This window comes from Somniosus microcephalus, chromosome 7 (genome assembly GCF_052327205.1).
Source record: "Somniosus microcephalus isolate GS21.2 chromosome 7, FLI_Smic_1.0, whole genome shotgun sequence".
In the NCBI taxonomy this organism is placed as follows: Eukaryota; Metazoa; Chordata; class Chondrichthyes; order Squaliformes; family Somniosidae; genus Somniosus; species Somniosus microcephalus.
The window spans coordinates 17,755,742-17,783,415 of NC_140993.1; the positions used below are offsets into that span (position 1 = coordinate 17,755,742).

At 44.0% G+C, this 27,674-nt stretch overlaps 1 protein-coding gene across 1 annotated transcript in view; it reads left to right on the plus strand.

Moving 5' to 3' along the window:
- The window catches only part of pop1 (POP1 homolog, ribonuclease P/MRP subunit), a 74,761-nt gene that overhangs the window by 23,171 nt on the left and 23,916 nt on the right, over nt 1-27,674 (plus strand). The window contains exons 8-12 of the mRNA XM_085992276.1: nt 429-616; nt 6,483-6,721; nt 9,669-9,762; nt 15,733-15,847; nt 16,867-16,986. Of these exons, the coding sequence (XP_085848402.1) occupies nt 429-616; nt 6,483-6,721; nt 9,669-9,762; nt 15,733-15,847; nt 16,867-16,986 (756 nt within the window). The remainder of the gene's footprint in view (nt 1-428; nt 617-6,482; nt 6,722-9,668; nt 9,763-15,732; nt 15,848-16,866; nt 16,987-27,674) is intronic.

Sequence of the window (27,674 nt, forward strand, 5' to 3'; positions counted from 1 at the left end):
GTCTGCAGCCTTCCGGACTCAATATCGAGTTCAACAATTTCAGATCATAAGCTCGGCCCCCACTTCATTTTCTCTTGTAATTGTTCCACTCCTTTCCCCCCCCCCCCCCCCTTTCCTTTTGTTTCTCTCTCACACCTGGCAGCTATCTTTTGCCCTGCCAGTACACTTTACACCTAATCCCAGCCTATCACCATCTCGTCTAGCTTCTAATCTCTTTTACTTCTTTTGGTTCTTTTATTCTTTTGTCCGATCGCAGCCCTGCCTCCGATCTAGTTTCTTTTCTTTCCAGTTTTGAAGAAGGGTCCAACCCGAAACGTCAACTCAAATTTCTCTCCACGGATGTTGCCTGACCTGCTGAGTTTTTCCAGCATTTTCTGTTGTTATTACCCTAATGAATAACTGTCTTGCTGATTTTTGTGGTATAACAGGTGCTACATTTGCCGCTGTGGCCTGCCTGTCTGGGAAGTGTCAAGGGTCATTGGTTCTTTACAAGGCAGACCAATATCCTGAGAAGCCACTGGGCCCAGTCACATTCCTGTGGAGGCCTAAAGCACAGACTGAAAACCAATCTGAAAACAGACAGCTTTGGATTTGGATGCATCCAGCAGTTAAAATGGTAACTACTTTTCACTGTACGCAGTACTCCTATGATGTAGAGATTTACATTATGTGTTAAGGGAATTTGACAAAAATGTAGCTTCGAGAATATCTGGAGAATATGAGGAAAGATGGGATAGGCTGGGTTTATTTTCTTTGGAACAGCGGAGGCTGAGGGGAGACTTGATTGAGGCGTATAAAATTATGAGGGGCTGAGATAGAGTGGATAGGAAGGACCTACTTCCCCTAGCAGAGGGGTCAATAACCAGGGGGCACAGATTTAAAGTAATTGGTAGAAGGATTAGAGGGGAGTTGAGAAACGTTTTCACCCAGAGGGTGGTGGGGGTCTGTGGGATTAATTGGATAGCTCTTTTTTGGCCGGCACAGACCCAATGGACCAAATGGCCTCCTTCTGTGCCGTAAACTTCTTCAACTGAAATTCCCGTAAAATGCTTTAATTGATTGCTATAACTTCCAAGAATATTATATAAGGTATGTGACGCCAGCCTGTTGTGCGTTACCCCTCCCTTCGCCCACCATTGTCGTGCCTTCAGCTGACTAGACTCTATGCTCCGGAATTCCTTCTCTTAAACCCTTCTGCTTTTCCACCTCCCTGCCCTAAGACCCTCACTAAAACCCCAAAACCCACCTGTCACCCCCCCCCCCCCACCCCACCCATAATCTCTCTTTGGCTCGGCATCCATTTTTCCCTCTTGTTGCGCATGTGTGAAGCACCTTGGGACTGTGACCCCTGGTTCTGGACTCCCTGACCATCGGGAACATCCTTCCAGCATCTAGTCTGTCTAGCCCTGTTAGAATTTTATAAGTTTCGATGAGATCCCCTCTCATTCTTCTAAACTCCAGCGAGTACAAGCCCAATCGACCCAATCTCTCCTCGTACGTCATTCCTGCCATCCCAGGTATCAGCCTGGTGAATCTTCGCTGCACTCCCTCCATGGCAAGAACATCCTTCCTCAGATAAGGTTGGAGGAAGATTGGCCCGGTGGGCTAGGGGAAGGAAGGAAAGTAGCAGAGGCAGCCGAACGGATGGTCTTAATCTTGGAGACAAAGAAGTCCATGAGCTCCTGACACTTGTTGTCGGGGGAGAGGGGTTTAAGAAGACGGAGAATAGAAGCCGGGGTTTATCTTTGCATTCCATAATTATTCTGGAATACTGAGCAATTTTGGCAGAAGAGAGCAGGACCCGATGATGCTTTATGTGGTCCAGCCAGATCTCAGCAAACTGGGAAAACATTGGTGCAAGTTGTTTATAGGTGCTGAAACAGTAGTTGTAATGTAGTATAAATCAGGAAATTAGAGGCGCCTGTAACAAGGGTTATACAGTAATCCTGGGGGACTTTAATCTACATATAGACTGGGTAAACCAAATTTGCAGTAATAGTGTGGAGGACATAAGAATTTATACAAGATAGTTTTCTGGATCAGTATGTTGAAGAACCAACTAGGGAACAGGCTATTGTACAGTAATAGCAAAATACTGCGGATGCTGGAAATCTGAAATAACAACAGAAAACGCTGGAAAATCTCAGCAGGCCAGGCAACATCCGTGGAGCGAGAAACAGAGTTAGGGTTTCAGGTGAGGACAAGGGGAACTCCATCATGGTTCTGGGAGGGAGAGGAAGGGGTGAGAGCAGAAGTGCGGGAAATGGAACGGACCCGGTCAAGGGCCGTGTCAACCACAACATGTCCGTTCCATTTCCCGCACTTCTGCTCTCGCCCCTCCCCCTCCCTCCCAGAACCATGATGGGGTCCCCCTTGTCCTCACCTTTCACCCCACCAGCCTCTACATTCAACAGATCATCCTCCGCCATTTCCGCCACCACCAAACGCATCTTCCCCTCTCTGCCCCTTTCAGCATTCCGAAGGGACCGCTCCCTCCGCGACACCCTGGTCCACTCCTCAATTACCCCTAACAGCCCTTCCCTTCGCCTGACACCTTCCCGTGCAAGCGCAGGAAGTGCAACACCTGCCCTTTTACCTCCTCCCTTCCCACTGTCCAGAGCCCCAAACACCCCTTCCAGGTGAAACAGCGATTTACTTGTACTTCTTGCAATTTAGTATACTGTATTCGCTGCTCACGATGCGGCCTCCTCTACATTGGGGAGACCAAACGCAGATTGAGCGACCCGACCGCTTTGCGGAACACCTCCGTTCAGTCCGTAAGGGTGACCCTGAGCTTCCGGTCGCCTGTCACTTTAATTCACCGCTTCACTCCCACTCTGATCTCTCTGTCGTTGGCCTATTACATTGTTCCAATGTAGCTCAACGTAAGCTCGAGGAACAGCACCTCATCTTTCGATTAGGCACTTTAAAGCCTTCTGGCCTCAACATTGAGTTCAACAATTTCAAACTATAACCCCTGCCCCCATTTTTCATGCTGTATGATTTTGCCATTCCCATTTGCAGCATTTTATCTTTCCTGCCTCTTACAAAAGCACAGTATGTTCCTTCAATGCCCTCCTGTCTCTGCACCTGCTTAATATCTGTTACATATCCAGTTTTTTCCAGTTCTGATGAAGGGTCCCAGATCTGAAACGTTAACTCTGTTTCTCTCTCCACTGATGCTGCCTGGCCTGCTGAGTTTTTCCAGCGTTTTCTGTTGTTATTAGGGAACAGGCTATTTTAGATCTAGTACTGTGCAATGAGAAATGGTTAATTAATAACCTTGTAGCAAAGGGGCCCTTGGGGAAGAGTGACCATAATATGATAAAATTTTATATTATGTTTGAAAGTGATTTTAGTTAAATCCGAAACTAGGGTCTTAAACCTAAGCAAAGCAAACTACGTAGGTATGAGGGGCGAGTTGGCTAAGGTAGATTGGGAAACTGCATTAAAATGTATGACGGTAGACAAGCAATGGCTAGCATTTAAAGAATTAATACATAATTTACAACAAATATACATTCCATTTATGGCACAAAAACCCCACAGGAAATGTGGTCCAACCGAGGCTAACGAGAAGTTAAAGATAGTATTAAATCAAAGGAATAGGCTTATAATGTTGCCAAAAAGAGTAGTAAGCCTGACGATTGGGAGGATTTTAGAATTCAGCAAAGGAGGACCAAGAAATTGATAAAGAAAGGGAAAATAGGATATGAGAGTAAACTAGCGAGAGACATAAAAACAGACCATAAAAGCTCCTTTGGTATGTAAAAAGGAAAAGATTAGCAAGGTAAATGTGGGTCCCTTACAGGCTGAGACAGGAGAAATTATAATGGGGAATAAGGAAATGGCAGAGAAATTAAACAAATACTTTCTGCCTGTCTTCACGAAAGAAGACGCAAAAAAACTCCCAGAAATAGTGGAGAACCAAGGGTCTAGCGAGAATGAGGAACTGAAAGAAATTAGTATTAGTAAAAAAAATAGTACTGGAGAAATTAATGGGACTGAAAGCTGATAAATCCCCTGGACCTGATGACTTGCATCCTAGGGTTTTGAAAGAGGTGGCTATAGAGATAGTGGGTTCATTGGTTGTCATTTTCCAAAATTCCATAGATTCTAGAACGGTTCCCACGGACTGGAAGGTAGCAAATGTAACCCCACTATTTAAGAAAGGAGGGAGCGAGAAAACAGGGAACTACAGACCAGTTAGCCTGACATCAGTAGTAGGGAAAATGCTAGAATCTATTATTAAGGACGTGGTAACGGCATTTAGAAAAAAATAATAGGATTGGGAAGAGTCAACTTGGATTTATGAAAGGGAAATCATGTTTGATGAATCTGTTTGAATTTTTTGAGGTTGTAACTAGCTGAAATAGATGAGGGGGAACCAGTGGATATGTATTTGGATTTTCAGAAGGCATTCGATAAGGCGCCTCAAGAGGTTATTAAACAAAATTAGGGCTCATGGGATTGGGGGTAATATACTAGCATGGATTGATGATTGGTTAACGGACAGAAAACAGAGTAGGAATAAACCGTTCTGACGAAGGGTCATCGACCTGAAACGTTAACTCTGTTTCTCTCTCCACAGATGCTGCCTGACCTGAGTATTTCCAGCATTTTTTGTTTTTATTAGTAGGAATAAACTAGTCATTTTCGGGTTGGCAGGCTGTAACTAGTGGGGTACCGCAAGGATCAGTGCTTTGGCCTCAGCTATTCACAATCTATATCAATGATTTGAATGAGGGGACCAAATGTAATATATCCAAGTTTGCTGATGATACATAGCTAGGTGGGAATGTAATTTGTGAGGAGGATACAAGGAGGCTTCAAGGGGATATAGACAGGCTAAGTGAGTGGGCAAGAACATGGCAAATGGAATATCATGTGGAGAAATGTGAAGTTATCCACTTTGGTAGGAAAAATAGAAAAGCAAAGTATTTTTTAATTGGAGAGAGATTGGGAAATGTTGGTGTTCAGATGGACCTGGGTGTCCTTGTACTGTACATGAATCACTGAAAGTTAATATGCAGGTACAGCAAGCAATTTAGAAAGCAAATGGTATGTTGGCCATTATTACAAGAGGATTTGAGTATAAGAGTAAAGACGTCTTACTGCAATTATACAGGGCCCTGGTGAGACCACACCTGGAGTATTGTGTACAGTTTTGGTCTCCTTACCTAAGGATGGATATACTTGCCATAGAGGGAGTGCAATGAAGGTTCACCAGACTGATTCCTGGGATGGGGGGATTGTCCTATGAGGAGAGATTGAGTAGACTAGGCCTATATTCTCTGGGGTTTAGAAGAATGAGAGGTGATCTCATTGAAACATACAAAATTCTTACAGGGCTTGACAGGGTAGATGCAGGGAGGATGTTTCCCCTGTCTGGGGAGTCTAGAACCAGGGGTCACAGTCTCAGAATAAGGGGTCGGCCATTTAGGACTGAGATAAGGAGAAATTTCTTCACTCGGAGGGTGGTGAATCTTTGGAATTCTCTACCCCAGAGGGCTGTGGAGGCTCAGTCGTTGAGTATATTCAAGACAGAGATTGATAGATTTTTGTATATTAAGGGAATCAAGGGATATGGGGATAGGGTAGGAAAGTGGAGTTGGAAGTAGAAGATCAGCCATGATCTTGTTGAATGGCGGAGCAGGCTCGAGGGGCCAAATGGCCGACTCCTAATTCTTATGTTATTTTAAGGTTATTTTTGTGTTGCTGAAAGGGACAGAGGATATTATTATCATAAACTGCTAAGAAAAAGAAGGAAGGTTTTGGGAAGGGAAGATTTAACAAAGTACTTGTATTTTTCGCAAATACTGGATGGAAGGAGAGCAAAAAATATAAATAACTAAATTATGGGCTCTGGGAGAGAAGAACAGAAGTTTATTGGCACCTTAAATTTTGTAGAACAGTACGTAAATATATGAGGTTTGTAACTTCTCAGCATCAGCGAGCTGTGTAATAAATCTTGGGTTACTGCTTTTCGCAGCCTTGTGCAGATTCAGACATGTCATCGTAACTCTTGCTCCTAACTTTCAACATGCTGAATACCAAGTGCCATCTGATTGGTGGTTCCTTTCTCATGTGTAACCTCCAAACTCTCTCTCTTTAATACAGTAATATATTATCTCTCTCCTGCTGAATCCTGAGATATTAAACTTTAATTTTACTTTTAATTGCAAAGTTTAAATATTAATTGTTTTGGCCCCTTTTAATTCATGTGAGCTATTGCTTCAGTGTATTTGCTGCAGGAATATTTCCTCCTGAAGAGCGAAGATAACGGAGGAGGATTTCATATAGTGTCGTCCTGTAACTGAGAATGACCTTGTGCTGGATGGCAAACCTGGCTGGAGTAATTCTCAGTGCATCTGCACCCGCTGTGAACTTCTTGCAAATGACCTTGTATCTGTATCTGCATCGGAATCCGACATGGAGACGATCCAGAGTGTGCATTTATAATTGTACTTTGTTTTCTTTAGGATGTATTAACTGAGCTTCAGTTAGTCTGTCAATGTTTGGATGTCCCTTTACCTGAACCAGCTCCTAGTGAATGTAAAGCTATAACAGAAAAAGAGGCCAAAGTAGTTGGCTTGAAAAGAAAACTGCAGGATAAAGCTGGAGAGGAGGTCATTCCCGAGAAAAAGATCATAGGCGATGGTACCAGAGATCCATTGAAAACAGTGTCTTGGACATCATTAACTACCGGCATTGTCATAGAGTGAGTATCCTACCTTTTATGGAGGATGAGCACGGCTAGAAACCTATATGTTAATGACTAGTTAGATGGCATTGTTGATATTACAAGAAATGGACCAGTGCGGACTGCTTATTGCCACACCAGATGCTTCTATTATTCTGGGTCCCCAATTCAGACATCCCAAGCATGACTTCCGACATGTGACATTGGGTAACTAGGTTTGTGGGATGCTTTATTATTGCAAATAGCACAGCTGAGTTTTGCAAGCTCCATTCAGCTCAAACTCTGAAGCACTCGATTCACAGCACATTTGCTGCAATATGAAAAACAACTCCATATTCAGAGGGCCTTATGAGCTCCAAAATGCGTGGCTAAATTTGCTCTGTAGTACTAGAATTCAGCTTTTGAGTGTGCACTGAATGAAAGTTTAGATTCTTAAGATTGGCATTCTCTTGCGATCAGCGCAAATTACAGGAAACTCTCGTTTAAATGGCACCTAAATATCCAGAATTCTCTATTAACCGGCAAAATTCATACTCCGAAAACAACACCTCAATAACTGGAAATGTTGCCGAGTCCGAGTCTCCCGCGGTGGCCGAGTTAGTCAGTGGGGGTAGTTCTCCAAACTGCCACTACTCGGCTCCTTGGTGCTGTCGGAAGTCTGAACACCTCAATAACAGGATTCTGACTCTTTGTTTGTTAAAAATAGCCTCAGTAGATAACCCTCTCCGTCATCCGGAATTTTTAATCAACCGGCACCATCTCGGTCCCGTCGGTGCCGGATACCAAAGAGTTTCCTGTATAATGCCACCTCTCTCAAAGGGGCCATACGTATACATTAAGTACATTCATTCTGATCGGCCAGAATGTGCCTGAAAAATCACTGGAGCAAAGGCGTAATCTTGTATCAAGTGGCAGAAAGCTGTTGCATAAAGATTCCTGCTTTGATAACTTGGAGAACTGTGGGAATGTAACCGCAGAATAAAAATATCCTTTCTCTGATCTCTATCAGTGTAGGCTGGATTTGAATCCAGAAATGCGAGTTGGCAGAATAGTTTTCCAATCCACTTTGCCACTCCGTTTCCCAAACTCTACCACTGCAAAAGCAAAATACTGTGGGTGCTGGAAATATGAAATAAAAACAGAAAATGCTGGAAATACTCAGGTCAGGCAGCATCTGTGGAGGAAACATGGAGTTTCTGTCTCCACAGACGCTGCCTGACCTGCTGAGTATTTCCAGCATTTTCTGTTTTTATTGCATATTTCCAGCACCCGCGGTATTTTGCTTTTTTATTAGTGTTTAATTCACTGCCACTTGTCTTCTAGGAATGCCCATCTTGAAGTTCTGCTCTTCTCCGACAGGATTTCAGTTTGTCTCTTTTACCTTGTTCATCCTCATTGCTTTCTGTTTCCCTTCTCGTGTTTGATCAGGTATCTACCAAAACTCGCTTTCACAGCCGCATCTCTTTCCTCAACATCTGTCTCCAGCTCCGACATATTCCACATGGATTCCAACTGAAATTCTACCCAGGATTACAGATATCTCCGAGATATTCAGCGTTCCTCGAACCACTGCTCTCTCTTCAGCAGCACCGACTCACTCTATCTCGGAGCTGTCCTGGTCCGCAGTTCCATTTCATCCGGCACTTCAACAAAAAACTTTTTTTCGTCCTTTCAGGTGTCAAGGATCGCAAGCCTCAACAACTCTTGGACACCAACGCCCCTCCAGAATCACCTTCCCCCTCGCTTTCCCCTGACCCCATCCCTTCTTCCAATCTCACCCATTGCCGTGTTTTCACTATCCCCTTTCTGACCCTGAACGATCAGTCCTTAGCAAAGGCCTGAGCTTCATCCCATTATGCCACCACCTCAATGAATTTCGAGCTCGGCACGATGCTAAGCTCTTTTTTCCATTGACTTTGTCTCCGTGCCCATTCCTTTGGCCAGGAGTCGTCTCCCGCCCCCCCCCCCCCCCCCCCCCGCACAGCGGAACCTTCCGTTTTTCAGAATTCTCGTTCTACCTGGACCCCTCCCTCTGGCCTCTTGCCCTCTCTAGATCTTTTCATTATGAAGTGCCAGCATGACATCGGCCGTCTCAACATCTCTGCTCCCCTCACTCACTCACTCCAACCTACCTCCCCAGTTCTGACAAAATGTCATCGACCTGCAACATTTCTCTCTCGCCACAGATGCTGCCTGACCCGCTGAGTATTTCCAGCATTTTCTGTTTTTATCCCAAGCTCCACCATTGTGTTCTCATGCACCGGTGCCAGAATACTGATATTTGAGCGTTTGATCCGTGTTGGTTATCTGATGCTGTTAAGTTGTACAAAGACTTCTTATAACTCAAAGGAAGGCTGGATCAAGGTCTTTTTGCTGCTGGTTTATGGATTATCTCATTGACTTTAATCTTCCCTTTATATATCAATTCATCCTTAGTGTTGCCTCTATAGGATGCTCATGTCATAGAAGCAATGATACTTATCCGCGTACCTCAGTTTAGGTGAGCTGCTGCTGTGTTCACTTGAGTGCTGTTGCTAATCTGCAACTGAATCTTTCTTGGACTTTCTCTACCTTCATGCTCTCCTTCAGGTAAAATACTTTGTGGCATTTTCATATCGTGAAAGAACAAAAATACAAAAACAGTTAACATAGGTATTTAATTTGCACAAAAGGAATAATACCAAACAAGAGGGATACCTGTGAGGAGAAAAGTACATTACAGCAGTGACTGCACTTCAAAAAGTACCTCATTGGCTGTAAAACGCTTTAGGACGTCGTGAAAGGTGCTACATAAACGCAAGTTCATTCTTTCGTTCGATTTTCTTTTCTCTCCTTTCTTATAAATTGGTGTTGTTGAGGACGAAGGGGAGGGCTTTGCAGCATCATCTTCACATAAGTGAATAGGTTTATTGTATGCGATTGCTCTGTTTAATACTACATAACTTGTGGGATCATCTTGTTTCAGAGACCTGACCATGGAAATCCTGAGGTATCGGCTGATTGGCCCTCTATCCCACTGTGTGATAGCTGAAGCTTTGCAAGCTGCTGCTGTCCTGGAAGTGAGTCTTTTCTTTTGAGTCATCCTGTTGTGCAGTAATGAAAGATTCACCACAGCCTCAAACAGTTAAGAAGTGCATTAATTATAATTGAGTGTTTAATACTTGGCTCCGTTTTCCTGAGTACCTGTGCCACCAGTACACCTGCAGGCCCAATGCTGCTATTCACTTGCAGCTGAGCGAAATGGTTGTGCGTTACTATGCTAGTTGAGTCAGTTTTTAAGATAAACGTGTAGTGTCCCAACATGAGCATTGTGACCATGTAGCTCTTCAATAAGTTATTACAGTACAATAATAGAAGAACAAAAGAAATAGAAACATAGAAGATAGGAGCAGGAGTAGGCCATTCGGCCCCTCGAGCCTGCTCCGCCATTCAATGCGATCATGGCTGATCATCCAAATTCAGTACCCGGTCCCTGCTTTCTGCCCATACCCCTTGATCCCTTTAGCCTTAAGAAATATATCCAACTCCTTCTTGAATATATTTAATGAACTGGCCTCCACCGCCTTCTGTGGTAGTGTTCCACAGGTTCACCACTCTCTGGGTGAAGAAATTCCTCCTCATTTCTGTCTTAAATGGCCTACCCTTTATCCTTAGACTGTGTCCCCTGGTTCTGGACTCCCCGACCATCGCGAACATCTTTCCTGCATCTAGTCTGTCCAGTCCTGTCAGAATTTTATAAGTTTCAATGAGATCACCTCTCATTCTTCTAAACTCCAGTGAGTACAAGTCCAATCGACCCAATCTCTCCTCATACAGGAAACTTTCTGGTATCCGGCACCGATGGGACCGAGCTGGTGCCGTTAGATCAAAACTGCCGTAGAAACCAGCGCTAATGTTAAAACATATGGAGCTCAGAGCTCCGTGTGAAGCAACAAACCCTGTTGCTTAGCAACAGCTTCAAAACAGTCGATGCAGCTTGCAAGCGTCTAGCTGAAGCTGTTGCTTAGCTACAGAGACGCTTGCAGAGCCAGGACTGGAGAAAAGAAGCAACGAAAAGATTTTTTTTTATCTGAACCGACTCCTGAATTTTGCCGGTAGATAGAGCTTTCCGGACATTTAACCTCCGGATAGACGAAAGTTTCCTGTATGTCATTCCTGCCATCCCAGGTATCAGCCTGGTGAATCTTCGCTGAACTCCTTCCATGGCAAAAACATCCTTCCTCAGATAAGGCGACCAAAACTGCACACAATACTTAAGATGTGATCTCACCAAGGCCCTGTACAACTGCAGCAAGACATCCTTGTTCCTGTACTCAAACTCTCTCGCTACGAAGGCCAACATACCATTTGCCTTCTTAACCGCCTGCTGCACCTTCAGCGACTGGTGCACAAGGACACCCAGGTCTCGTTGCACTTCCCCTTCTCCCAATCTATTGCCATTTAAATAATAATCTGCCTTCCTGTTTTTGCCACCAAAGTGGATAACCTCACATTTATCCACGTTATATTGCATCTGCCATGTTTCTGCCCAATCACCCAACCTGTCCAAATCATACCGGAGTTTCTCGACATCCTCCTCACAGCACACACGCCCACCCAGCTTTGTGTCGTCTGCAAATTTGGAGATATTACATCTAGTTCCCTCGTCTAGATCATTAATATATATTGTGAATAGCTGGGGTCCAAGGACCGATCCCTGCGGTACCCCACTAGTCACTGCCTGCCACTCGGAAAAAGACCCGTTTATTCCAACTCTTTGCTTTCTGTCTGCCAACCAGTTCTTTATCCAAGTCAATACCTTGCCCCCAATCCCATGTGACTTAATTTTACACGCTAATCTCTTATGCGGGACCTTATCGAAGGCCTTCTGAAAGTCCAGATACACCACATCCACTGGTTCTCCCATATCTATTTTGCCAGTTACATCCTCAAAAAATTTCAGTAGATTAGTCAAGCACGATTTACCTTTTGTGAATCCATGTTGACTTTGTCCGATCCTGTCACTGTTTTCCAAGTGCTCTGCTATTACATCTTTTATAATGACCTCCAGCATTTTCCCCACTACCGATGTCAGGCTTACCGGTCTATAATTCCCCGTTTTCTCTCTCCCACCTTTTTTGAATAGTGGGTAACATTAACTACCCTCCAATCCATGGGTACTGTTCCAGATTCCATCGAATGTTGGAAGATGATCAGCAATGCATCTACTATTTCCAGGGCCACTTCCTTAAGTACCCTAGGATGTAGATTATCAGGCCCTGGGGATTTATCGGCCTTCAATCCCATCAATTTCCCCAACACCATTTCCCTACAAATACTGATTTCTTTCAGTTCCTCCCTTTCATCAGACCCTATGTTCCCCGACATCTCTGGGAGGTTATTTGTGTCCTCCTTGGCCACACGCACCTCGAGCCTGTTCCGCCATTCGATAAGAACATGGCTGATCTTCGACCTCAACTCCACTTTCCCGCCCTATCCCTTGATTCCCTTAGTGCCCAAAACTCTGACAATCTGCTTCTACATCATGATGTCTGGGGCGAAATCACACGTTGCAATATTTGAAGAAGGTACTAACCTGTTCAAAATAAACAGATGAATACTTTTGGTAAATTAGTGACCAGAGGCATTTTGTGTGAATGCTTAATTACCTCACAGCATGATTTCAATCCCTCAACAAATATTGCTGACTCTTGCTCCCACTAGTCAGCTCCTACTTGCTGTTTAGGTCCCTTGGTCCTGTCACTAGAATGTGAAATGAAAGGTACTATTTAAAAAATAATTTTGACTAGTTTTGTGCATGCAGCGTAGAATTTTTTTTTTTTTTTAAAGTGTGTTGCAGCCTTATAAATATAACACAATAGCAAAATACTGCGGATGCTGGAAATCTGAAATAAAAACAGAAAACGCTGGAAACGCGCAGCAGGTCAGGCAGCATTAAGGTTTCGGGTCAATGACCTTGCGTCAGAACTGGTAAAAGTTAGAGATATCCCTATCATTTTTCCAGTTCTGACGAAAGGCCATCGACCTGAAACTCTGTTTCTCTCTCCACAGATGCTGCCTGACCTGCTGAGCATTTCCAGCATTTTCTCTTTATTGTAAATATAACAGATTATTTCCTGGTAATCAGTTGGAAAATATTTAATGGTAATACTGAAGCGCTGAGATCCGCAAGGTGCTGGTTCCTTTCGAAGACCACTTTCTGCGTCGGGCATTACTAGTAGCACAGGCATCTGTGCTGTACCTTTTTAAAGAGGAAAGAAACTGATCCACAAAGGAAATCGTATTTGTGATTTAAAGTATAACCAGTACTAGACCGTAAGCGAAGTGGTGTAACACTATTGTGTTTTTTATGTTCTTAAATAATAATTCTAAAATTTCAGCTTTGCTCTTCTGCCTCCTGAAGCCCTGTAATACTGGACTCTGTGATGCTCTCTATCTTCAATTCCTATGTCTCGAGCAGCGGTAATAATGTAGACTGCATTATTGCCCATCTCTAGCAGACCCAGACAGCATCTGTGGAGAGAGAAACAGAGTTATCATTTCAGGTCATTGACCTTTCGTCAGAACTGGAAAAATGATAGGGATATATGTAACTTTTACCAGTTCTTACGAACGTTCATCGACCTGAAACCTTAATGCTGCCTGACCTGCTGAGTGTTTCCAGCATTTTCTGTTTTTATTTCAGATTTCCAGCATACGCAGTATTTTGCTATTATATTTAGGCCCTTAATTTGCAGTCAACAGCGAAGCAACGGTGATCACCGCTGACCTCGAAGAAAGCCGCCCACACAGATCTAGCGATCTCCGTGGTGAAAACTTTAGCTTTCTCAACCTTAATTTGATTGTAGCACCGCCAAAAGGAGATCTCCAGTGTACATCAAACTGTCTGAGCAGCCAATCACATTGAAGAATTTTCACAGATAGCAAACCTGGAAATAAAAAGCCTTATCACTCACCTTTTTAAAAATTTTACAGAGAGCGAAATAAAGATTTGGACATACATATGGGGGCTAAGGTAGAAGCTGAAATATCACAAACAAACTTTAAAAAAAATTAAAATATTTTTAAAAATCTAATCATTTTTATCATAATGGAGAAATTTGACATTCCAAAAATACAAAATTAGTTTTTCAGGGCCAGGACGGTTGTTCAGCAGTCAATAGACTGTTAAAGCCCCAGTTACACCTATTAAGGCTTAACTGTTTATGGGGTATTTAACAGTGTAATTAGACTGGAAAAGGGGAAGTTTTTGTCAGTTCAAGTGCTTTCACTGATTGCCGGCTATGGGGAGTTCCACATGCAGCCTGTGACAGTGCAGGGAATGACTGACTGGAACTTCAGGATTTCCGCGTTTATCTGCGCATGCGCTAAATCCTGAAGTGACGACAAACGCTGACCGTTTCACCGTCATTGCCATCGCAAAATCCGGGCCAATAATTCCAGTGTGTTAACTGCTTGAGCAATGGATTTTAATCCAAGAATACTGTAATTTTGCCCATGTTCCACTCATTTGAGTATATTGGTATAAATAGTGTGGCCGTTGTGCTCCTGCTCTCTGGAATTCTTGCCCATGTTCCCTCTACCTTGTTATGACCTTTGCTCTTTTCGAAACCCTCCTCTTCGAAAGTACCTTTTTGGTTACATAAGAACATAAGAAATAGGAGCAGGAGTAGGCCAATCGGCCCCTCAAGCCTGCTCCGCCATTCAATAAGATCATGGCTGATCTGATCCTAACCGCCAATCCACTATCACAGAACCATCTCCTGAATCTAACAGAATTAGACACACGAAATAGGAGCAGGATCAGGCTACACGGCCCCTGGGCCCGCTCCGCTACCCACAGGGCCTTGACCGCTCCGAACCTAGTCTCATGTCCAAATTCCTGCCCGCTCCCCGTAACCCTTAATTCCCTTTACTTCTAGGAAACTGTCTATTTCTGTTTTAAATTTATGTAATGATGTAGCTTCTACAGCTTTTTGGGGCAGCATATTCCATGGACCTACCACCCTCTGAGTGAAGTAGTTCCTCCTCATCTCAGTTTTGAAAGAGCAGCCCCTTATTCTAAGACTATGCCGCCTAGTTCTAGTTTCACCCATCATCGGGAACATCCTCCCCGCATCCACCCGATCCAACCCCTTCACAATCTTATATGTTTCAATAAGATCGCCTCTCATTCTTCTGAACTCCAATGAGTAGAGTCCCAATCTACTCATCCTCTCCTCATATGTCCATCCCCTCATCCCCGGGATTAACCGAGTGAACCTTTGTACTGACTCGAGAGCAAGTATGTCTTTTCTTAAGTATGGACACCAAAACTGTATGCAGTATTCCAGGTGCGGTCTCACCAATACCTTGTACAACTGAAGCAATACCTCCCTATTTTTATATTCTATCCCCCTAGCAATGAAAGCCAACATTCCATTGGCCTTCTTAATCACTTGCTGCACCTGCATACTAACCTTTTGAGTTTTGTGCACCAGGACCCCCTGATCCCTTTGTACTTCAGTACTTTCCAGTTTCTTGCCATTAAGATAATAACTTGCTCTACGATTTTTCCTGCCAAAGTGCATAACCTCACACTTTCCAGTATTGTATTCCATCTGCCAAATCTCTGCCCACTTACTTAGCCTGTCTATGTCCCCTTGCAGGTTTTTTATGTCCTCCTCACTCACTACATTCCCTCCCATCTTAGTATCCCCATTCCCAACCTTTCCATTCCTCTCGCCTTTTCGAAGCTCGTCTCAACTCCTGTGTTGTAACGCGCTCTGACGTCTTCCATGTGTGAGGAGTGCTATATAAATGGAAATTGTGTGGTTGAAGTGTGTTGGTCTGGGGCTGGAAAGAGGGGTGGAGGTGGCTGAACACCATCTAACTTGTTACTACAAGTGTTGCCAAATTACATCCATTCTGGGGACAATGTCTAACTTCTCCCTGTGGAATTCCATTTAAGGGGGAATTCCGATGGGGTTGACTATTATGTGTATTGCTTTTCCTTTTCTGACATGTCCTTGTTTTAAAACTGGCCTTAGAATTCTGAAGGGACAGAAGAGATGGGATTGCACTGCTGGTGGTCAGAGTATTGCAGGAGATCTGAAAACGTGGCCCTTCATAATCGCCAGGGAGACTTCCTTCTATTACTTCCTGGTGGGTTGTACAGAGCTCGGAAACAAGTGATTGTTTGATTCAGAACCAGTAACAAAAGTGTACATTGAACATTGGTAATTGTAGATTTGAGTTGGGTTGTGTCTTCGAGTGTACATCTTCTTGCTTTCCTGTGTTTATTCATGGTGAATTGACACCAAAATTAGAGTACCTGATTCTCAGCTTTGCACATGCATAATATTTAAGTTGTTAGGCCACAGTTTAATGCAATAAGAAGCATCATCAAATCACTGCATAAAACAAGTATATTTACTGGATTACGTAGTGTAGATGTCATTGTCTTAAATTGCATGGGACTAGTGTTGATGAATGCAGTGTGAATATGAATAGTTTTAGGATGTGTTTTTATGATGTAAATGTCCAATTCTTCAAATGACTGTTTTTGAAAAGAAAGTTTCCCCCTTGCCAATTTTCTCCATTTCCCCATCTCTCCTGAAGGCATTGACTCCTTTCTGAAGGAGGAGTTCAGGAGCATTGGCCTTGCTCAAGTGGACATAATTCCTATGTCAGGCTTGATGGCGAGTGTTGGCAGGGTATTCGACTGCAGAGGGCTGTCACCGCCAGGCCCAATCATGCCTTCACCCCAAACCCCCTCCACTCTCGACACTCCCAGCATTGGTCACCGGGTCAGCTATTGTAGCACGGACCAATCCAACCCGAGTCATTCCTGGTTTATGTGGATCATCTACTCGTTGGATAAACCCGCAGAACCTTCCAGAAGTGGCGTTTTTTGTATCGAGTCCTGTGAGATTTTGCTAGTGAGGAACACCGTAATCAATAGGTTGCTTGAAAGGTTTCATGGGAGACTAGCAATAACAGCCAGGTAGTAAAGAAACTAGGGTTCTGTTATTCAATAAATATATATTATGATCTTCTTTAGATGTATTCAGATTTCTAGTATATTGGCTTTTTCATCATCATTTTTCATGCCATTAAATCTTCTGTAAAGCACTTCTAGCCTGTAATCAGTGCTTTCACAATTTTGTGCTTTATTTTTTAAGGTGTTGCTTCACCAGCAGAAATTTCAGCAGGCACTGTTCTTGGACTTGCTGTGGGGGATCCTCGTCTAAACATGCCTAGAAACAGGACCATGGCTATGCCCGACCCATCACAGCCTAAAGGTAGCATCCCCCAGTGACACTGAGTATAACTTGCAAGATTCTGAATTGTTTTCTGTTTTCAGTCATTATATGGTTAGAATGTGGCACTCGCTTCCACAAGGAGTAGTTGGGGCGATGCATTGAAGGGGAAGCTCGATAAACACAAGGGAGAAAGGAATAGAAGGTTATGCTGATAGGGTGAGATGAAGAGGGGTGGGAGGAGGCTCGTGTGGAGCATAAACACAGGCACGGACCAGTTGGGCCGATTGGTCTGTTTCTATGCCGTGCATTTTATTTAATTATACATTGGATACATCTTAAAAAAGGATCTTGCATACTGAAAACTCTAAATATGATGCAGTGATGATGAGACTCATTTTGTGTATGCATTTTTTTCCATATATTAGATATAAATTGAAAAGCAAATCTGTTGTATGTAGTTTATTTATTCACCCGGTTCCAGTGGAATGAGGAATAAAGTGTGAGAATGGTTTTGAGAACATAAGAAATAGGAGCAGGCGTAGGCCGTTCGGCCCCTCGAGTCTGCTCCGTCATTCAATAAGATCGTGGCTGATCTTCTACCTCAACTCGACCTTCCCGCCCGATCCCCATATCCCTTGATTCCCTTAATAACCAAAAATCTGTCGACCTCCCTCTTGAATATACTCCACGACTGAGCATCCACAGCTCTCTTGGGGTAGAGAATTCCAAAGATTCACAACCCTTTTGAGTGAAGAAATTTCTCCTCATCTCAGTCCTAAATGACTGACCCCTGGTTCTAGACTCCCCAGCCAGGGGAAACATCCTCCCAGCATTTACCCTCTCAAGCCCTGTAAAAATTTTATACGTTTCAATGAGATCACCTGGCATGTCTATCCATCAGTCAACACTGACCTGTGCTTTCAACAGATTTTTAAACTCAAATCTTCCTTTTCCCAACCAAATAAAATGTGATGGTCTGGTTTGAAAAGTCAACTGTTCGTTAGTACAAAATCCTGACTGCATATAGCGGCACCACTATTCCTGGCCAGAATGGAGATGATTGGGTAATTTCCCTCGTCAATCATGCCTGCTGTCAGTGACTGGGATTGATTTTACGCACATCATTTGATAAGTCACGTTTGAACATCATTGCCAAAGATCTGGGTTCAGATTGCCTCCTCCTCCTTTGGGTAGCAAAAAGTGTGTGGATCTGAGACCTAATGAGAGGAGGGAAATAACCCAGGCTACCCTCGTAATGTGGAGAAACTGCTCAACACACCATCACCTTAATTTTACAACCCTTTTATCCATTGTCTTTGTATTAAAAGAAACGAGTGATTTGGGGGGAGGGTAGGCAAGAAAGAGAATTTGAGGCTTTAGATGGGGTGCAAAGGAGGGCCACACGATTAATTTCCAGTTTAAAAAGCCTTAGTTACCCAGATAAGTTCAACGAGCTGGGTCTCTACTTTACAAAAGTGTAGACTTGGGGGTGATTTGTTTGAGACTTATTAAATAATGAAGGGACTAGATTGCATTCATGTAGACCGATTATTTCAACTGAATAGGTTAGTGAAGACGAGGGGTCACTCTTCTAAGTTATGCAAATGCAGAACTAGGTTGGATGTTAGGTGGGTCTTTTCCCAGAGAACAGTCAACCTGCAGTACAGGTGCTGGCTCGGGCGATGAATACAGCGAAGCAGCGTTTCTTCAGGCGAGAGCTGGACCTGTTTCTGGCCGGGCTGGAGATCACCTTGTACACCAGGTGGGTATCCTGTAATATAAATCGGACCAGTTTGATCGCCTGAGGGTGCCGAAGAGGAATTTTGCGTGTAAGTGTTGTGATGCATAAGGCGTTGCAACTGTGGGACAGGCTGAATGGACCAGTAGGTATTTTCCTGTCTGTCATTTTCATATGTTTGTATGTAAATAGCATGCTTTTGGTTTAGAGGACAGTTTAGAGTTTTAGATTATTGCTGTGGTATTTGATTTCAATAACAGCAAATATTTAGGCACATTTTGCTGGTCTTGTGCTCAGTGAGAGCCTCTGTCTTTTCGTGCAGATGTTCCAGGTTTGAATCCTGGCAAGGCCAACTAGGTGCTGTACGGTATTTGCGACAAGAATTTACGTAGATTGATACGTTGCATAGATCTAAACTGACAGTAAGAATAACCGTATGTCCTGGGAAGATATTACAGTGCTTTACATGGCTCATTGCTTGCAGCATTTGTTCTGTTTAACATTTAGGAATATGAATCCTTTATCACATTAACCGTGAAATTTTGTGAACATTTTTTCCCTCATCACTGTGGTGTTACTTTTCATTAACTCATAGAAACATAGAAGATAGGAGCAGGAGTCGGCCATTCGGCCCCTTGAGCCTGCTCCGCCATTCAATGAGATCATGGCTGATCATCCAAATTCAGTACCCTGTCCCTGCCTTCTCCCCATATCCCTTGATCCCTTTAGCCTTAAGAAATATATCCAACTCCTTCTTGAATATATTTAATGAATTGGCCTCCACTGCCCTCTGTGCAGAGAATTCCACAGGTTCACCACTCTCTGGGTGAAGAAATTCCTCCTCATTTCAGTCCTAAATGGCTTACCCCTTATCCTTAGACTATGACCCCTGGTTCTGGACTCCCCGGCCATCAGAAACATCCTTCCTGCATCTCGTCTGTCCAGACCTGACAGAATTTTATAGGTTTCAATGAGGTCCCCTCTCATTCTTCTAAACTCCAGTGAGTATAAGCCCAGTCGACACAATCTCTCCTCATACGTCATTCCTGCCATCCCAGGTATCAGCCTGGTGAATCTTCGCTGCACTCACTCCATGGCAAGAACGTCCTTCCTCAGATAAGGCGACCAAAACTGCACACAATACTCAAGATGTGGTCTCACCAAGGCCCTGTACAACTGTAGCAAGACATCCTTGCTCCTGTACTCGAACCCTCTTGCTACGAAGGCCAACATACCATTTGCCTTCTTAACCACCTGCATGCTTACCTTCAGCGACTGGTGCACAAGGAGACCTAGGTCTCTTTGCACTTCCCCTTCTCCCAATCTATTGCCATTCAAATAATAATCTGCCTTCCTGTTTTTGCCACCAAAGTGGATAACCTCACATTTATCCACATTATAGTGCATTTGCCATCCTTCTGCCCAATCACCCAACCTGTCCAAATCGTGCTGGAGTTTCTCGACATCCTCCTCACAGCCTACCCTCCCACCCAACTCACCTAGGTTTCGCATTTTTTAGTTCGACCCATGAAATTCTCCCCCAATCCTCCTGTTTCCAAAGATTAAGCTGTTTTCTTAGGGATATTTAAATTAAATCCCTATGTGATTTATGGCTCTGCCCTTGCAACGCTGGATGGTTTCACCAAAACACAAATGCAAATTACATCGGATATACGGCACAAAAACAGGCCATTCAGAATAACCAGTCCATGCCGGCGTTTATGCTCCACACGAGCCTCCTCCCGTATTTCCTCATCTAACTCTATCAGCATAACCCTCTATTCCCTTCTCCCTCATATGCTTGTCTAGCTTCCCCTTAAATGCATCTATGCTATTCGCCTCAACCACTCCCTGTGGTAGCGAGTTCCACATTCTCACCACTCTCTGGGTAAAGAAGTTTCTCCTGAATTCCCTATTGGATTTCTTGGTGACTATCTTATGTTGATGGCCTTGAGTTATGCTCTTCCCCACAAGTGGAAATATTCTCTGTATCCACTATATCAAAACCTTTCATAATTTTAAAGACCTCTATTAGGTCACCCCTCAGACTTTTTTCAAGAGAAAAGAGATCAAGACTGTTCATCCTTGATAGAAACATAGAAGATAGGAGGAGGAGTAGGCCATTCGGCCCCTCGAGCCTGCTCCGCCATTCAATGAGATCATTGAATACGTATACCCTTGCATTTCTGGTATCGCCCTCTCCAGTGCTCCTATATCCTTTTTATAATATGGCGACCAGAACTGTACGCAGTACTCTTAAGTCTGGTCTAACCAAGGTTCGATACAGGTTTAGCATAACTTCCCTACTTTTCAATTCTATCCCTCTAGAAATAAACCCTAGTGCTTGGTTTGCTTTTTTTATGCTCACCTGTGTCGCAACTTTGTGACTTGTGTATTTGTACTTCGAGATCCCTTTGTTCCTCTACCTCACCTAGACTCGCACCCTCCAAGTGATGTGACCTCCATATTCTTCCTACCAAAATGCAATACCGCAGTTATCTGTGTTGAACATCATTTGCCAATTATATGCCCATTCTGCAAGTTTATTAATGTCCTCCTGTAATTTGTTCCAGTCCTCCTCAGTGTTGACTATCCCCCCATTTGGTGTCATCTGCAAATTTCGAAATTGTGTTTTTGATTCCCAAGTCTAAATCATTAATGTAAGTTGTGAACAGCAGTGGTCCCAGCACTGATCCTTGTGGAACACCACTACCCACCTTCTGCCACTGTGAATAGCTACCCTTTACTCCCACTCTCTGCTTTCTGTCCTGAAGCCAGCCAGCAATCCATTCTGCTACTTGTCCCCTGACTCTGCATTCTCTGACCTTGTTCATCAGTCTGTTATGGGGTACCTTATCGAAGGCCTTTTAAAAATCCAGATAAATTACATCTACTGCATTACCATTGTCTCTCTCTTGTTACCTCTTCAAAAAATTCAGTAAGGTTGCTCAAGCAAGACTTTCCCTTTTGAAACCCATGTTACATAGAAGATAGGAGCAGGAGTCGGCCATTCGGCCCCTCGAGCCTGCTCCGCCATTCAATGAGATCATGGCTGATCATCCAAACTCAGTACCCTGTCCCTGCCTTCTCCCCATATCCCTTGATCCCTTTAGCCTTAAGAAATATATCCAACTCCTTCTTGAATATATTTAATGAATTGGCCTCAACTGCCTTCTGTGGCAGAGAATTCCACAGGTTCCCCACTCTCTGGGTGAAGTAATTCCTCCTCATCATCGCTTTCCTAAATGGCTTACCCCTCCTCCTTAGACTGTGACCCCTGGTTCTGGACTCCCCGGCCATCGGGAACATCCTTCCTGCATCTAGTCTGTCTAGTCCTGTTAGAATTTTATAAGTTTCAATGAGATCCCCTCTCATTCTTCTAAACTCCAGCGAGTACAAGCCCAATCGACCCAATCTCTCCTCATACGTCATTCCTGCCATCCCAGGTATCAGTCTGGTGAATCTTCGTTGCACTCCCTCCATGGCAAGAACATCCTTCCTCAAATAAGGCGACCAAAACTGCACACAATACTCAAGGTGTGGTCTCACCAAGGCCCTGTACAACTGCATCAAGACATCCTTGTTCCTCTACTCGAACCCTCTCGCTACAAAGGCCAACATACCATTTGCCTTCTTAACTGCCTGCTGCACCTGCATGCTTACCTTCAGCGACTGGTGCACAAGGACACCCAGGTCTCATTGCACTTCCCCTTCTCCCAATCTATTGCCATTCAGATAATAATCTGCCTTCCTGTTTTTGACACCAAAGTGGATAACCTCGCATTTATCCACATTATACTGCATCTGCCATGCTTCTGCCCAATCACCCAACCTGTCCAAATCATACTGGAGTTTCTCGGCAGCCTCCTCACAGCACACACGCCCACCCAGCTTTGTGTCGTCTGCAAACTTGGACATATTACATCTAGTTCCCTCGTCTAGATCATCATTATATATATTATGAATAGCTGGGGTCCTAGGACCGATCCCTGCGGTACCCCACTAGTCACTGCCTGCCACTCGGAAAAAGACCCGTTTATTCCAACTCTTTGCTTCTTGTCTGCCAACCAGTTCTCTATTCAAGTCAGTACCTTGCCCCCAATCCGATGTGCCTTAACTTTACACGCTAATCTCTTATGCGGGACCTTATCGAAAGCCTTCTGAAAGTCCAAATACACCACATCCACTGGTTCTCCCTTATCTATTCTACCAGTTACATCCTCAAAAAATTCCAGTAGATTAGTCAAGCACGATTTACCTTTTGTAAATCCATGTTGACTTTGTCCGATCCTGTCACTGTTTTCCAAGTGCTCTGCTATTACATCTTTTATAATGGACTCTAGCATTTTCCCCACTACTGATATCAGGCTTACCAGTCTATAATTCCCCGTTTTCTCTCTACCACCTTTTTTGAATAATGGGGTAACATTAGTTACCCTCCAATCCATGGGAACTGTTCCAGAGTCTTCGAATTTTGGAAGATGACCAGCAATGCATCTACTATTTCTAGGGCCACTTCCTTAAGTACCCTAGGATGTAGATTCAGGCCCTGGGGATTTATCGGCCTTAAATCCCGTCAATTTCCCTAATACCATTTCCCTACAAATACTGATTTCTTTCAGTTCCTCCCTCTCATTAGACCCTATGTTCCCTGACATGTCTGGGAGGTTATTTGTGTCCTCCTTTGTGAAGAAAAGTATGTATTTAATTGGTCAGCCATTTCTTTGTTCCCCATTATAAATTCCCCTGATTCTGACTGCAAGGGACCTACGCTTGACTTCACCAATCTTTTTCTCTTCACATATCTATAAAAAGCTTTTACAGTCAGTTTTTATGTTCCCTAAAAGCTTACTCTCATACTCTATTTTCCCCCTCTTAATTAATCCCTTTGTCCTCCTTTGCTGAATCCTAAACTGCTCCCAATCCTCAGGTTTACTGCTTTTTCTGGCCAATTTATATGTCCTCTCCTTGGATCTTATGCTATCCCTTGTTAACCACGGTTGAGTCACCTTTTTTGTTTTATTTTTATGCCATACAGGGATGAACAAATTCTGTAGTTCATCCATGCAATCTTTGAATGTTTGCCATTGCCTATCCACCGTCAACCCTTTGAGTAACATTCCCCAATCAATCCTACCCAACTCGTGCCTCATACCATCGTAGTTTCCTTTATTTAAATTCAGGACCCTAGTCCCTGAGTCAACTACTTCACTCTCCATCTTAATGAAGAATTCTATCATATTATGATTGCTGCGACCCAAGGGGCCTCGCACAACAAGATTGCTAATTAATCCTTTCTCATTACATAATACCCAGTCTAAGATGGCCTGATCTCTAGTTGGTTCCCCCTTGGTATTTCTCAGTTCTACCCATACAGATTCCACATCATCAGAGCTGATATCCTTCCTTTCAATTGTGTTAATCCCCTCTTTAACCAGCAATGCTACCCCACCTCCTTTTCCTTTTTGTCTATCTTTCCTGAATATTGAATACCCCTGGATGTTGAGTTCCCAGCCTTGGTCACCCTGGAGCCATATTTCTGTAATCCCAATCATATCATCCATTTACCTCTATTTGTGCAGCTAATTCATCCACCTTATTACAGATGCTCCTTGCATTAAGACATAAGGCCTTCAGGCTTGTTTTTTTAACACTCTTACACCTTTTAGAATTATTATTTACTGTGGCCATGTTTGATTTAAACCCTTGATTTCTCTGACTGCCACCTTTGTTTTTCTCCTTCCTGTCTTTTGCTTCTATCCTTGTTTCCCTTTCCTCTGTCTCCCTACTCAGGTTCCCAACCCCCTGCCATTTTAGTTTAAACCCTCCCCCAGAGCACTAGCAAACACTCCCCCTAGGAAATCGGTCCCGGTCCTGCCCAGGTGCAAACCGTCCGGTTTGTACTGGTCCCACCTCCCCCAGAACCGGTTCCAGTGTCCCAGGAATTTGAATCCCTCCCCCTTGCACCATTCCTCTAGCCACGTATTCATCTGAAATATCCTTCTATTTCTACTCTGACTAGCACGTGGCACTGGTAGCAATCCTGAGATTACTACCTTTTGAGGTCCTATTTTTTAATTTACCTCCTAACTCCCTATATTCAGCTTTTAGGACCTCATCCTGTTTTTTTACCTATATCGTTGGTACCTATAGGCACCACGACAACTGGCTGTTCACCCTCCCCTTTCCAAATGTTCTGCAGCCGCTCTGAGACATCCTTGACCCTTGCACCAGGAAGGCAACATACCATCCTAGAGTCACGTTTGCGGCCGCAGAAACTCCTATCTATTCCCCTTACAATAGAATCCCCTATTACTATAGCGCTCCCACTCTTTCCTCCCGTCCTGTGCAGCAGAACCACCTACGGTGCCAGGAAGTTGGCTGCTGCTGCCTTCCTCCCCAACAATATCCAAAACGGTATATCTGTTTGAGAGGGGGATGGTCACAGGGGACCCCTGCACTACCTGCCTGCGCCTACTACTCTGCCTGGTGGTCACCCGTTCTCTTCCTGCCTGTGCAGCCTTTACCTGCGGTGTGACCAACTGATTAAACGTGATATCCACGACGTCCTCAGCATCGCAAATGCTCCAGTATGTATCCACTCGCAGCTCCAGCGCCGCAATGCGGTCTGTCAGTAGCTGTTGACTATTCATTATTATATTTTTGGTTTCTAGATGTTCTTTTATTTTCTCCTTTTAGTAGGGATTCCATTATTTTTCCTACCACCGATGTTAAGCTGACTGGTCTATAATTCCCTGGACATGTTCTATCCCCCTTCTTAAATATCGGTATTACGTTAGCCATCCGCCAGCCCTCTGGCACTACACCTTTTTCTAATGAATTATTAAATATGCAGTAATGCCTCTGCTATCTCTTCCCTATATTCTTTTAAAATGCGTGGATGCAATCCAGGGGTTTTATCCTGAGTTTGATTACTTTACCCCTTTTTTTATTTTAAATGCGCTTATCTCATTACTAATCTCATCATCCCATGTCATGTCTACCTGTTCTCTCTCCCTGGTAAATACTGAAGCAAAATAATGATTTAATATTTCTGCCATCTCTGTATCATTACCTGTGGGATCAGTGTTGGGGCCTCAGCTATTTACAATCTATATTAATGACCTAGATGAAGGGACCGAGTGTAATGTATCCAAGTTTGCTGATGATACAAAGCTAGGTGGGACAGTAAGCTGTGAGGAGAACACAGAGTCTGCAAAGGGATATAGATAGACTAAGTGAGTGGGCAGTAAGGTGGCAGGTGGAGTGTAATGTGGGGAATGTGAGGTTATTCCCTTTGGTAGGAAGAATAGAAAAACAGAATATTTTTTAAATGGTGAGAAACTTTCAAATGTTGGTGTTCAGAGAGATTTGGTGTCCTCGTGCAAGAAACACCGAAAGCTAGCATGCAGGTACAGCAAGCAGTAAGGAAGGCACATGGCATGTTTGCCTTTATTGCAAGGGGGTTTAGTATAAGAGTAAGGATGTCTTGCTACAATTGTACAGGGCTTTGGTGAGACCACACCTGGAGTACTGTACACAGTTTTGGTCTCCTTATCTAAGGAAGGCGGTGGAGGCGGTGCAATGAGGTGGGGGCATAATCTTAAAATAAGGGGCTGCTCATTCAAAACTGAGATGAGGAGAAACTTCTTCACTCAGAGGGTGGTAGGTTTGTGGAATTTGCTGCCCCAGAAAGCTGTGGAAGCTACATCATTAAATAAATTTAAAACAGAAATAGATAGTTTCCTAGAAGTAAAGGGAATTAAGGGTTACGGGGAGCGGGCAGGAAATTGGACATGAGTCTAGGTTCGGAATGGTCATGGCCCTGTGGGTAGTGGAGTGGGCCCAGGGGCCGTGTAGCCTTGTTCTGCACCTACTGTGTTCTAATTCTGTGTTAAATTTCAGGAGATGGTTTTATTCCTGTTCCTGGCTGGGGTGGAGATCGCCTTTACAGAAGGTAAGTACTGTAGAAAATATAGGGACAGAGTGATCTCCTGGAAGAATTTCGATCGCCTAGATGGGTCGGAGAGGAATTTCCCAGATTTTTTTCTCCCAAATTGGCCATTGGGTCTTTATCTGGTTTTTCGCCTCTCCCGGGAGATCACATGGGTTCGGGTGGATGGAGAGTGATAGAAGATTTGAGGTTAGGATCAGATCAGCCATGATCTTATTGAATGGTGGAGCAGGCTCGAGGGGCCGATTGGCCTACTCCTGCTCCTAGTTCTTATGTTCTTATGAAGGTTCACTAGATTGATTCCTGGGATGAGAGGGCTGTCCTATGATGAGAGATTGAGTAGATTGGGCCTATACTCTCTGGAGTTTAGAAGAATGAGAGGTGATCTCATTGAAACATACAAGATTCTGAAGGGGATTGACAGGGTAGATGCTGAGAGGTTGTTTCCCCTGGCTGGGGAGTCTAGAACTAGGGGGCATAGTCTCAGGATAAGGGGTCGGACAATTAAGACTGAGATGAGGAGGGATTTCTTCACTCACAGGGTTGTGAATCTTTGGAATTCTCTGCCCCAGAGGGCTGCGAATGCTGAGTCTTTGAGTACAGGAAACTCTCTTAACCGACACCTAAATATCCGGAAATCTCTCTTAACCGGCAAAATTCAGGAATAGGTTCAAGTAAGTTTTACTATATATTAATGGCCGTGTAACCGGGGTTTCTGCACCTGTGGCCGTGTAACTGGGGTTCCTGCACCTGTGGCCGTACAACAGGGACTCCTGCACAAGTGCCGTGTAACCGGGGCTCCTGCACCTGTGGCCGTACAACAGGGACTCCTGGATCTGTGGCCGTGTAACCGGGGCTCCTGCACCTGTGGCCGTGTACGGGGCTCTCGTACCTTGGTAAGTATACCTCTTTGTAATCCGGACTTTTTGATCAACCGGCACCACGCCGGCCCCGCCGGTGCCGGATGAAAAAAGAGTTTCCTGTATATTCAAGGCTGAGATCGATAGATTTTTGGACTCTAGGGGAATCAAGGGA